At 36.4% G+C, this 14054-nt stretch overlaps 1 protein-coding gene across 4 annotated transcripts in view; it reads right to left on the bottom strand.

The window, feature by feature from the left end:
• Positions 1 to 14054, bottom strand: part of ACER3 (alkaline ceramidase 3) — a 204599-nt gene that overhangs the window by 57926 nt on the left and 132619 nt on the right. For all 4 annotated transcript variants that reach the window (XM_074304131.1, XM_074304134.1, XM_074304132.1 and 1 more), the window contains exon 5: positions 335 to 416. In XM_074304131.1, the coding sequence (XP_074160232.1) occupies positions 335 to 416 (82 nt within the window). The remainder of the gene's footprint in view (positions 1 to 334; positions 417 to 14054) is intronic.

Raw genomic sequence — 14054 nt, 5'->3', positions numbered from 1 at the left:
TAAGATTCCTTCCAGTTTTAAATCTTATGATGCTGATAGGGGTTTCCAATGCTTTTCCCCCTACTTCATAAAATCTAAGATGACTCTTTCTTGCTAACAAAAATTTACATTCACTTTCTTAATAAAAAAAAATCTGAAGTGCTTTTATAAGTCCTTTCATTTAAAGCAAGAACTGATATTTGTACAGAAAATAGTTTTTCTGATCTTTGATGAGAAAGAAGTGTTCTGTTGGCTCACTATAAGTAAAAACTTGAGATGACAATGTGCCCCACCCTAAATGACAACAAAATTCATCCACTCATCCAAAGTTCTATTGGATACAAAAAGAACTTACCGTGGTTACTATTAAGCTGAATAGCACTAGTATAAAAATCAGGTGATAATTGACTGTGTTCTTAGTCTTGAAACTTTCAAACCTAAAACAGAAAAAAAAATTTTCAAAAAGCAGAATCATCTAACAAAAATATTGCTTTTTTCTCATACTGCATTTGATAAAATTTGTGATTATAAAAGAATAACTCTTTAGAAAACTATAGCTTTTGAATAAATTTATGACCACAGATAAGATACACTAGACATATTGGGTTAGCAGACAAAGGAAGGCAGTGAATTGAACTCCGAGAAAGGAAAAGCAGCACTTGTTGGCTTTATGAGGGCACTGACCTCTCTCACTCTGGGTAAGCTCTGGAGATAGGAAAAAAAAAAGAAAAAAGCAGCCCAGAATTCTGGGAGGATGTGTGCTGTCAATGATCACTGACAATGTTTGTGACCACAAAAGCAAGAATGTTAGCAAAAGGACCTGCAGGAGAGCCTGGAGAGATTCCTTTGTGGAAGTCCTTTGTGTAGTTGTAAAAAGTCTAGTTAGTGTAGTGTCTGCATTTTCTCTTGTGTTATATATGTCTCGAGTTCTCAGAGATGGAGAACATCAAAGGATTAGACAGAAATGATGATGTCACAAGGTCAGTGAGAATTCTTAGCTCAAATCCTCATCTACTACAGGAATTCAGTCTTGGCCCACATTCCAGGCTCCTGATGCTTTCCCCTCTCAGGCTACTTCACTCTACTATTGTCTGTCACTGCATGTTTTCTTGCCCATTAGGCTACAGGATCTTTGGAAGGCAGGGATTTTAGTTCTGTCTTTCTGTGTATCCCAAGCACTTACCAGTCTGGCACATAGTACTTGATAAATACTGATTTCAATTCTTAGTAAAATCCTGTGTCACAAGGCACAAGACACTGACAAATTAGACTTAGGATCAAGAGACCAGGGTCCTACTTTCCAGCTTCATCACTGACCAGGAGGAACTTGTGAGTCGTTGGTTTCTTGGGTTGCCAAATGAAGCTATTAAATGACAAGATCTCTGAGTTTTCTTTCCTAAGTCCTAAAATATGTCCATTATCCCTCTAACAAGGACTGGTGGTTTCATTATAATGAGTATTTCTTTTATTTATTTATTTATTTGCCTGCCTAACATTTGTTTTTTTACTTAATTTTTTTTTTTGAGGGGAGGATTCTGGTGGAATAGGCTGGTAAATGTCAAGTCCTCCCAATTGCCCCCACAAGTAGAACTAATTTGCACCTCAGAGTGAACACAGACTAGTGAAAAATCAAGAAAACTTGGAGCAGAACAGGGATCTTTCATATACAACCTGAGAAGATCTGCAGAAAGACCCCAGGCTGGGTATGACCTGTCTGAACTTCTAGCTCCACAGAAACACCAAGTGGGACCCTGGGTTATCTGGTGTGGCTGGAGTCTCAGCAGGAACCACAGACCACAGAGTCAGGGTTTGAGTCCAGGAAGACTGAGGGAACCTCGGCTGAGTGGGGATGCAGGGGTCCAGCTGTGCTACAGAGAGGTGGCCCTGAGAGAGAAGGAACCAGCACCTGGTGAGTGCAGAGGCAGTGGGGCTGGGATGCTGCTGGCTGTGGGCACTTGTAGGAGGGGGGAGCTCTTGGTTTGGGGCTTCTGATCAGAGTGAAAAGCTGAAGGGAAGCTTGAAGCTTATTCCCCCCATGTTACAATTTGAGATGCTTACACTATTACCTCTTATTTAAAAAAAAGAACCATCAAAGAAGAAAGAACCCACCACTGAAACATTATGGGAACAGGGAAGACCAGGATTCATCTTCAGAGGAAGTCACTTAAAAAAAAAAAAAAAAAAAAAAAAAAGCTTCTACCTCAAAGAGAAATGTGAAATGGCTCCTTGCACAGAGAAAATTTATAGAAGAACTCAAAAAAAGAATTCAAAAATCAAATGAGAGACATTGAGGAAAAACAAAAATAAATAAATAAAAATCAAACAAGAAAAAGAAGCAGCTTATAAAAAAAAAGTTAACTAGAAAAAGAGGTACAGAGTATCAAAGATGACAATTAAAATTGGGGAAGTCAGTGAAGCTATGAGATAGCTTCAAGAAGTAATAAATATAACAAAACAGATTTTAAAGAATAAGAAAATAGATGGCACAGTGGATAGAGAACCAGCCATGAAGTCAGGGGGACCTGAGTTCAAATAGGGCCTCAGACACAACACTTTCTAGCTGTATGACCCTCACTAAGTCACTCAACCCCAACTGCTTCAGGAGAAAAAAAAAAGAATAGAATGTGAAACATTTTATAAGAAAAAATATAGATCTAGAGAATAGATCAAGAAGAAAAAATATAAGAATAATTGGACTGCCAGAAAGTTTTGACCAAAAAAGAGAACCTTGATACAGCAATGCAGGAAATAATCCAGGAAAATTGTCCTGGAGTGACAGACAGGAGGGGAAGGCAGAAACAGAAAAAAATCCATTGACTACCACTTCAAAGAGATCCTGAGTGGAAAACAAATAGGAATATTATTGCAGATCAAAGAGAAAATTTTGAAAGAAACAAGGGGAAAAAAAAACAATTTAAATAAGCTGTAGCTATGATTAGAATTGTACAAGACTTATCAGCAGTTACAATAAAAGACCATATGTCCTGGAATTATATCTACAAACAATCAAAAGAACTTGGCCTGTAGTCAAAAATATCATATCCAGCAAAATTATAATTCTGAATGAGGAAAAAATGTTTAACATAAACAAATTATTTTTGTTTTTTATATGTTTAAATAAAAAAACCAAAAAGGCAAAACTTTTTTTTATTAGTTTTCAACATCTACTTTGATAAGATTTTGAATCCAATTTCCCCTTTTTCTTCTCCCCCTTTTTTCTCCCCAAGGACAGCAATCAATCTGATATAGGCCATATGTGTACAATCATATTAAACATATTTCTACATTAGTTATAATGTGAAAGAAGAATCAGAAAAGGACAAACCACAAGAAAGGAAAAAAAAAAAACAAAAAAAGTGAAAATAGTATTTTTTTATAAAGCTTTTTTTTTTTTTCAAAACACATGCATATAGTTTTCAACATTCACCCCTGCAAAACCTTGTGTTCCAATTTTTTTTCTCCCTTCCTTCTCCCCCTCCTCTCCTTTAGATGGCAAGTATATTCCAATATATGTGCAGGTGGTTCACTTAACAGTGAGATGATTCAGGCCAGTTCCAATAGGCTTGTGATAGAGAGAGCCATCTATACCCAGAGAGGACTCTGGGGATTGAATGAGGATCACAACATGGTATTTTCACTCTTTTGTTGTTGTTTGCTTGCTTTTTTTTCTCATTTTTTTCCCTTTTCACTTTATTGTTGAAGAGAGCCACGTCCATCAGAACTGATCATCATATAGTCTTATTGTTGTCATGTACAATAATCTCCTGGTTCTATTCATTTCACATTATCATCAATTCATGTAGGTCTCTCCAGGCCTCTCTGAAATCATCGTTTCTTACAGAACAATAATATTCCATAACATTCATATACCATACTTTATTCAGCCATTCTCCAACTGATGGGCATCCAGTCAGTTTCCAGTTTCTTGCAACTACAAAAAGGGCTGCCACATCTGGGTCCCTTTCCCTCCTTTATGATCTCTTTGGGATATAATCCTAGCACAAACATTACTGGGTCAAAGGATATGCACAGTTTGATAGCCCTTTGGGCATAATGCCATATTGCTCTCCAGAATGGTTGGATCAGTTCACAACTCTTACCAACTATGTATTAGTGTCCCAGTTTTCTCACATCTCTTCCAACATTCATCATTACTGAAAATTGTATGTTGTGATCTATATTCAGACTCCATAGTTTTCTCCCTGGATATGGATAGCGTTTTCTAACATGAGTCTTTTAGAATTGTCTTAGATCATTGTATTGCTGAGAAGAGCAAAGTCTATCAAAGTTGATCATCCACACAAGTTTGCTGTTAATGCATACAATGTTCTCCTGTTCTGCTCCCTTCACTTAGCATCATGTAAGTCATGTAAGGATGAGTATTTCTTCTAGGAACAATGACTCAGACCTTCAAAAATTTAGTGGATTGTCTTTGTGAACTGCTGTGTCCTCAAAGTTTCCTTGACCTGTATTCTGCAGTTGAGAGATGATTATCCTCAGACTTCACTAAGTTGGTCCTGGGATGCCAGAAAACACACAGCCCTCCATCATTAGGCCCATGCCAAAGTTGTTCTAGTCTAACAGAACTAACAGTTCTAACAGTGCTAAGCATAGACATTAAAAGTTCAGGGTCATCTCCTAGGCAGCCTAAAAGCAAGGCATTCTGAAATCCCTAACATTTCTATGATAGCTTACCATCACGCAGTAAGTGGAGTGCCAGATGTGAAGTAGGAAGACCCGAGTCCAAATCCTGTGTTACCAGGGGCAATTCATTTAATGTCTCTTATCCTCAGTTTTATTATCTGTGTGGTTGTTTTTAATCTTAAAAATTATATATGTAAGTGCTTTGCAAACTTTAAAGTATCATGTAAATATAATTTATATTTACTATTATATATAAATTCATTTATTTCTCACATAATTATGGGATGCATAGAAGTATGACTGTCACATTGTACAGATGAATAAATGAGAGGCTAGAAATAGGAAGGTAAGGGAAGTTGGGTGATTCTCCTAGTCCTCCTAGGTAATAAGAGGTAGAAGCAGTACCTGCTTCTAGCTCCTTTTATTATACTGAGATGTCTCATCATTGATCTCCCTATGAGAAGTGACAAGGTAAGGGTATAAGGGGACTTATGTTACCATAAGTAGATCTACGTATAGGCTGGTTTATGAAAAGTCAGAAGCACTGTCAGAAACATTTCATAACAACTTATGGAGATGGCAAGAAACTTATAGCTTCCTCCTGGACATCTATTGGAAGTTGTTTGGTCCTCCAATAAGGAGTAAAGTCTGATTAGATTTGGAATCAGAAGAGATGTATTTGACTTTTTTATCTATATCTCTATAAACAATATTTTATATCTCTATAATTTTTTATCTCTATAAACAATATCCCAAAGAGGGAGTACAATATGCCTGAGTCCACAGACCAGAAAGAAAGAGGCCTGCAATTCAAACAAAAATCTCTTGATTCCATTACAGCCTGTTATATTTACTTGAGGAAGATCAACAGGCTAACAATACATTGTCTTGGCTTTTAGAACACTGGGTAAACTTTTTGGGGGACTGTTAGAAGGGCACAGACAAGAGAAACACAGGAGACCCTGTGGGAACTGGGAGTGCTCATGTGTAAGAATGAGATCATGGATCCACTGCAGTATTCTACACCATAGTTTGTATATAGGCACTATGAATTTTGAGTGACACCTCATTTATACTACTTATACTATTTGTCCTTTGAAAGCATGTATCTTACTTCTTAAGAACAATCCAAGAACATTTATTAAGTGCCTGCAACAAGCTAGGCTCTGCGCTTAGGGTACAGAACAAGGCAGAAGATCCCTTCTCTCAAGCAGCTTACAGACTAACAGTGAAGATCACATATAAGCAAAGATGAAGAGTAGTACTATTATTCCCATTTATAGGTAATTGTATGGATGAAATGGAGTCTGAGACAAGGTAATTATCTTGATGGTCCTCAAGGACCATACAGCTGATCTCTTTTCTATTCACATCTATCAAATGGACTATTACAACAGCTTTCTAATTGGCCTCTGGGATCAAGCATCTCTGCACTTTAATCATATAAAAGTAATTCTTTTACTCAATGAACTTCAGTGGCTCCTATTGTGTCTAGGGACAAATATAAACTCTACTGACTTTTAAAGACTTCACAAGTGATCTACCTCTCTAGTCTCAGTATAGAGTATTCTCCCGATGCTTCCTGCACTTAATAATCCAGCAAATTGGGCTTCTTCTTATTCCTTACACATAACACTACATTTCCCCTCATTTTGCCTTTGTTTTGGCCATCCTTCAACCTGGCATGTTGAGAATGCATTACCTGCTTACTCTGACTCTGAATCCCTTGTCTTTAAAACTCAATTCAAACACCACCTTCTATATGATGTCTTTCCTAAGAGCTCTTCATTATAAAATTATCCTAAATTTATTTTATATATACTGGAAACTTGTTCTGATTTGCAAACATACCAGAAAATTGATGTTACAGTTGTATTTAAAATAAAAGAAAAACAAATTGCTACTTAGCTATAGTTCAAAAAAGAGTACCGGATGGAGGATTTCAAACTCCTAAAAGAGAGAGGTTGTCTCATTCTTTGTATTTCCATAGTCTAGTAGAGTGCCTGGCAGAGAGAAGGTGATTAATAAATGCTTGAATTGAGCCTGAAGCACTGTTGGATGCTCGGTGCACTATGCCATTTTATTCTCTGACATATACTATTATGTGTAATTATGAGCAAAGTCATAACCACTAATAATCTCTGAATGTCTGAAAGGTTTATCTACTAAATTATCTATAAAAGAAACTTGATATCTCATAGAAAATGGTAGTGTTCCATACCAACAAAATGATGTTTGATATATCGTGGTAAAAAAGGAAAGGAGGAGTGGAAGGCTTCTGAAGGTCTATAGTTACTGCTGTAATTACTGGTAGAAGAACTAATAGTAATTCAAGATTTAGCTGCAATTGGAGCATAAATCTCCTCCATTATTCCCATCTTGAGGTGTAGCAACAACACCTGAAAAGGTATTCAATATGCTTAAGGATTCTTACTTTCTATAAATAAAAATTTTCACATCTCCCAAAGAAGGCAACACTAGACCTGAAGTCAGGATATCTGAACTCAAATTCTGGATCCAATACTTAATGATGTATGAGAATAGGCAAGACACGTCACTTAAATCTCTCCTGAGTTTCAATTTTCTCATTAGTAAAAAAAAGGGGATAGATAATAATTCCTGTACAATTTACTTCAGAAGGTTGTTGTGCCCAACGCATTTTATAAACTATAAAGTGCTATGGAAGTTGTATTTTAATAATATATATAATAAGCCATTTTGTTATAATTCATTATGCAGTGCTATTACAGCAAACAAACTTGAAATATTTCCTATTATTAACAACATACAAGGAGAAATCTTTGAAAAAAGAAAAAAAATCTTTTTTGCATTTAGCGTTGGAAAAGCTGTTACTTACCAACTTATTCAAATACCTCCATTTTACTTAAAAGATAGGACTTGAGAGAGAAGTGATTGGTCCAAGTGACTATTACATAGCTAGTGGCAGAATCAATGTTATATATAATTAAAATCAACAATTTCAATCCATGATTTTTTTCATCTGTTCCTATTTAAAGTTTCCTATTTTTAAAATTAAAGCTTTTTATTTTGAAAACTTATACATGGATAATTTTTCAACATTTACTCTTGAAAAACCTTTTGTTCCAAATTTCCCCTTCTCTCCACCTACTCCCCTAGATGGCAAGTAATCTAATATATGTTAAACATGTTAAAATATATATCAAATCACATGTATATGTATGTGTATATATATACATATATATGTATACACATGCACATACATGTATATGTATATGTATGTATGTACGTATATGTGTGTGTGTGTATATATGTATATATATGCAATTATCTTGCCACACAAGAAAAATCGAAAAGGGAAAAAAAAGAGAAAGAAAACAAAATGTAAGTAAACAACAACAGCAAAAATGCTATGTTGTGATCTACAATCAGTTCCCACAGCCCTCTCTCTGGGTGGAAATAGCTCTCTTCATCACAAGATCATTGGAACTGATCTAAATCATCTGATTTTGGAAAAGAGCCACGTCCATCAGAATTGATTATCATATAATCTTCTTGTTGTCATGTATAATGATCTCCTAGTTCTGCTCATTTCACTCAGCATCAATTCATGTAAGTCTCTTCAGGCCTCTGAAATCATTTTGCTGATTGTTATTTATAGAACAACAATATTCCATAACATTCATATACCATAACTTATTCAGCCATTTTCCAATTGATGGGCATCCATTCAATTTCCAGTTTCTTGCAACCACAAAAAGGACTGCCACAAACATTTTTGCATGTGTGGGTCCCTTTCCCTCCTTTACAATCTCTTTGGGATATAAGTCCAATAGAAACACTGCTGGATCAAAGGGTATGTACATTTGGATTGCCCTTTGGGCATAGAATTTCCTTATTCTAAAAGACAGAAAAAAAACTCTATTTTCTTTTCAAAATTATGAGTAAAGAAGATGGAAGTGGTGATGGGAAATACATATGACAGAAAAATACAAAAATTACTCCAATGACTAGAAGTGCCTTATAGCTTCTTCTGAAGAACTTCTTCTGAAGCCTCACAGATAAAATTTTTTCATATTTTTTTTGCCAGATATCAATAAAAATGGGTCCTCACTATTATTGAGAGTACAGATTTAGATAAATTGGCTGACTAAGATCCCTTCCCTAACACTTTTTTCAAATAGACAGAGTAAGAGTCTTGGCTCAAGGTGACTCAGGTGTTGCTAGCAGCAATGGGATCTAAACACAAATCCTCTGATTCCAAATCCATTACTCTTTTGACTATATGATAATTCCATGTCTATATCAAGGCAATCAATGATGTTGATCAAAAATTACTTCCTTTCCCGAGAAGTGACTAGAAAATCTAGGAGCCTCTCTCAAACAAATCTTTGTATGGTATGATATCAAATTCTTTCCTTCTAAGCAATATTTTGGTCACTCTCCTCTGTCCTCTTTCTCATGCTCTAGGTGATCAGTTTCCATCTTAAAATATTTCCAGGTTTCATAGGCAATGAGGTCAGCACAATGCCTCTGTAGATTTTCAGTTCAGTAGTCAGTCTAATACCTTCTCTCTCACACACACACTTTCTTTTCATGTCCCCCAAACACTGGGCTAGCTCTGGCAAATATGTGTCAACTTCATCATCTAACTGTACATCCCTGGAAAGTATATTGCCAAGGTTAAGTGTATTTATTTACAGTATCCAAAATATCTCAATTAGCTGTAACAGATGGTTCCACATATAGATGATTTGCTGCTAGCTAGTGGAGAACCTAAGTTTTCTTGGTGTTAACTATCAGACCAAAATGAGCACAAATAGCAGCGAATCAATCAATACTTTCTTGCATCTCAGCCTCTGAAGCTGCAATGTGTGTACAATTGTCTATGAACAAAAAGTTGAGCACCAATTCTTCCCTTCTAGTCTTGGCTTGTTAAATAATTTACCATTAGAGACTTGGCTTTTCTCAACAATTAGGTGATTCAGGCCAATTCCAATAAACTTGTGAAGGAAAATGCCATCTGCATCCAGAGAGAGATCCAACTTTTTTGTTGTTGTTGTTTGCTTGCTTGCTTGCTTTTTTCTTTCTCATTTTTCCCCTTTTGATGAGGTTTTTTTTTTTTTTTTTGTGCAGCATAACAAATATGGAAATGTTTCAAAGAATTGCATATGCTAACCTATATTGCATTATTCGCTGTCTAGGAAAGGAGATGGGGAGGAAAGGAGGGAGAAAAATTTGGATACAAGGTTTTGCAAGGCTAAATGTTGAAAATTATCTTTGCATGTATTTTGAAAAATAAAAAAAACTATTATAAAAAAGAAAAATAATTTACCATCAGTACAGTAGCTGATCTTGATGATGGCATCATTGAAGACATCTCACTGAATGTCTGGTAACATTTCTGAAAACATCATGCTAAAAATCACAGAGGCACACACACAGACCTATTTCATTCCATTGCTGATTGGGAAAGTATAAGAACACCATTATTACGCAGAGCTAGTGCAAGCGTACTGTCATGAAACTGGCATAAAATATTGAACTTTTTTAGGTGACCATATTTTGCTTCTGATGACTTGGCCTTGGGCAGACTGACGAATGCTGTGTACAGACCTCTGTCATTTCACATGGAGTTGTAAGGCAGCAAAGTTCTCCAGTCCGTTCTGAAGCCATATGGCTCTCGGGTAGATGACCATAGGTGAAGAATCAGCTTGTTTAGGAGGACTCTGTTAAGAATCTTGTTGGCAATCACTAAGAGAAAGACATCCCTGTGATTGTCATAGGAAATCTATTTCCTTTTCCCTTATAGATATGGACAATGGAAGCTATCCTTGAACTCTGGGAGAAAACTTCCCCTTGCCATATAACCCAGAAGATTTCAGTCAGATTTCATATTAGCAGTGGAACTCATCACTTGTAAATCACCTGGAACACAACCAGGCGCACTGTGACACAAAAAGAGCCTAATGACACTCAAAACCTCTTCTTGAGTTGGAAGTTTGGCTGGAATAAACTTCTACCTGAGGTTCACAGTCACACCTCCACCTGAGGAATATGGCTGATGACAATTTACTGAGAATGCTATGGAAGTGTTTGGCCCATCTCTTCAAGATCATGCCTTTATTACACATGAGCATGGCTCTATCAGTGCTGAGTAGCTGAGATGCCCCCTAGGTTTAATCCATCATTATCTCAGAGCATCACAGAAGTGCTTAGGATTGTTACCATCATCATAAAACTGAATTTCACATGCCTTTTTACTGAGTCAAGAATCCTGCAGCTCTTTAAAATTTGCTTTGATTTTTGATGGTATTAAACACTGCCTTCTCAGAGATGGACAAACTAACCTGCTAGTAACTCTGTGGAGTTCTTTTTTCATTTAGCAGTTTGTGAATGTCTTCATCATTTTAATCAAACAAATTTTGATATTTGCGAATGTTCTGAGCCAGATGAATAAATATGGTGCTATACACCACATCTCTGAAAGCTACCCACTCCTTTTCTGCTCCACTGTTGCTGTATTGGCTCAGCTTTCCCTCCAAACTAGTAACAAATTGTTCACACTGGAAGTGCTCTATCCTGCTGACATGAAGTCTTCTGGTAGTCACCTTGTTTTGGGGAATCCACTTTTGCTGAATGTGAATGTTTAATTTGGAGAGGATAATCTATTCAGTACTTTGTACCACACATCACCTTCAACAACTCACACATCTCGTGTCTTACAATAATGCCAATGTTTGCTGCGAGGGTACATCTATGACATTTTATGGCACTTAGGTAAATGGAAGCCATTGTTAATGGTGAGATGACCATGAGAAATCTGCAAGGCTTTAGCAGTGGATGACTTTTGTTTCTGACTCCATTCTTCCCAAGGACTTCCAGACATGTCTGTCTGTGTTTATTCTGTCTAGTAAAGTCATTCATAATTACAAGTTTGTCCTCTTTTGGCACACTGATGCTGAGGGGTCTCCAGGTCTTCATAAAAATTTTCTTGGATCTTTTTAGGATTCATCACAATGGGAGCATATGCACCGACATGATGCTTTCCTGAAAGTAGCAACTGCATTGTCATAAGCCTGTCATTCACCCCTTTTGGGAGGCATATAAGCTTGTTGATTAGATTACTTTTGATTTTGAAACTTATGCCAGTTTCATGGTGTTTCTCAAAACTCAAGTTACTCCAGAAAAGCATGTATCTAGCTCCAACTTCAGTAAGCTTGTTCTTCCTTTGTCAGCTTTGTTTCACTCCAGGCTGCTATTTAAATAAGATACTTGATGAATTCTCCTGCAACAACAGCTGGTCATCTTTCAGGTCTAATATATTTCAAGCTGTCCATAAGTGTGCACACATTCCTTTGACCAATAGTGAGTGGAATCATCTTCACAAAAGTTTTTGTACCTTTTTGTGTATTTCAACTGCAGAGGAGGAGTCCCCATCTGCTGAGGTAAGCAGGCCAAGGTTTGGTTAGGTGAGGCTACAATTTTTAGGGCATCTTTTGTTTTTTCTCATTTAACAGTATTTTATTTTTAAAGCTGTCAACATTTATTTTTGTAAGATTTTAAGTTCAAATTTTTCTCCCTCCTTTATTTCCCTCCAAGATAGCAAGCAATCTGATATGCTATGCATGTATAATCATATTAAAACTTATTTCCACATTAGTCATGTTGTGAAAGAAGAATCAGAACAAAAGGGAAAAGTTTAAAAAAAAAAGTGAAAATAGTATATTTTGATCTGTATTCAGACTCCATAGTTCTTGGGATGTGGATAGTATTTCCCATCATAAGTTTTTTTTAATTGTCTTGAATCATTGTATTACTGAGAAGAGCTATGACTATCAACGTTGATTATCACAATGCTGCTGATACTTTGCACAGTATTCTCCTGATTCTGCTCTCTTCATCAGTAACAGTTCATATAAGACTTTCTGGATTTTTCCTGAAATCTGCTGGCTCATCATTTTTTTTTTAGCATAACAGTATTCCATTACATTCATATATTACAACTGGCTTAGCCATTCTCTAATTAATGAGCATCATTAATGAGAATTTCTAATTCTTTGCCACCACAAAAAGAGTTGCTGTAATGATTTTTGTACATGTGGATCCTTTTCCTATTTTGATGGTCCTTTTGGGTAGGATACTTCTTCTAGTTCCTACCTCATTCTAGCAGGTAATCAGTGTTTAAAAAAGGTACTCAGCAGTCTGCCAAATCCCACCACTGCTTCAGTCCTGTGAGGAAATAACCTTATGGCCTGGGCCGCCTGTGTGCAGGATTCTGTCTATAGTTTCCTGTGTATCCACACACACCTGCTGCTTTGCCACTTGCCTGTTGCCACAGGACTTTGAGGTAGGTAAAAATGGTAAAATGGCATGGGGGATGTATTTCGACTTGCACATAACTTGGGTTTAAGAGAGACACAGTTGTGTAAAGTTGTCAGTCTCATTATCTCTTCCAGTCATCAAAGTCCAGTACAAGACAAAAGTCAAAATGATTGGCAATAGGCCAAGATGCAATAGGTGACTTTGGCTTCTCTGATGTTTAACCAAGCTCTAAGGTCTCACAGCACCTTCTTCAGCCACCGTTATGGTGGTCACTGGAGCTTTAGTAAGTAAGTAAATAGCTTTAGTAAGTAAAATGTTAGATATTGCCAATATCATCCAGATGCAGTGTTTTAAAGTAGGAAGACAAGAGTCAATTATGTGTGGCCAGGCACCCCTGGTACAAGGAGACACTGATTCTGAGGACAATCAATGTTAAACCAACTATGTCAGCTCCTTTCTAAACTAGAACTTTAGTTCTGAGATAATATAAGTTTATATTCAATATGAGTAATTCTTTTGCCAATAAAGTTCTCCTTCAACTCTTTGTCATGATGTAAAGATGAAGACTGACTGTGTGTCTGAATGCCTACAGAAAGAGAGGCTCATTATTAAGAAATTAGACATCAGGAGATGTACTTTTGGGTCACATAAACTATGCTAGAAACTCTTTAGAAATATTTATTCAGGTGCAGAGGTATTAAAATCTATATTAGAAAGAACAAGGACACCAATGAAAACATGGAGTATATGTAACACTTATGTTTTTCAACTGTTTAAAGTTATACGACTTTATCTGATGTAAATTAACTATTATTTATTTATCAATCTCAGAGCTGAATTAAAGCTTTGAGATTAAAACCCATGTTACTTAACAAGTGTGAGATAATGGAAAAAGTCCTTGTCTTGGGCTCAGAAGACCTGGGATCAAGCCTTGGCACTTAGGCATGTAGCCCTAGGCAGGTTACTTAATTTTCTCAAAGTTTCACTTTCCTCATCTATACAAGAGGATGAGTGCTTGCGCCATTTAACCCATATTATTGTGGGGAAAATATTTTATAGGGATAAAAGCAGAGGAAGCACTGTGTAGTGGGAAGTGCACTGGTCTCTGAAGACATAAAAAAAGACCA

Source organism: Sminthopsis crassicaudata, chromosome 3 (assembly GCF_048593235.1).
Source record: "Sminthopsis crassicaudata isolate SCR6 chromosome 3, ASM4859323v1, whole genome shotgun sequence".
Classification (NCBI taxonomy): Eukaryota; Metazoa; Chordata; class Mammalia; order Dasyuromorphia; family Dasyuridae; genus Sminthopsis; species Sminthopsis crassicaudata.
Note: the sequence above shows the minus strand (reverse complement) of the source record. Positions and strands in the feature narration are given on the sequence as shown.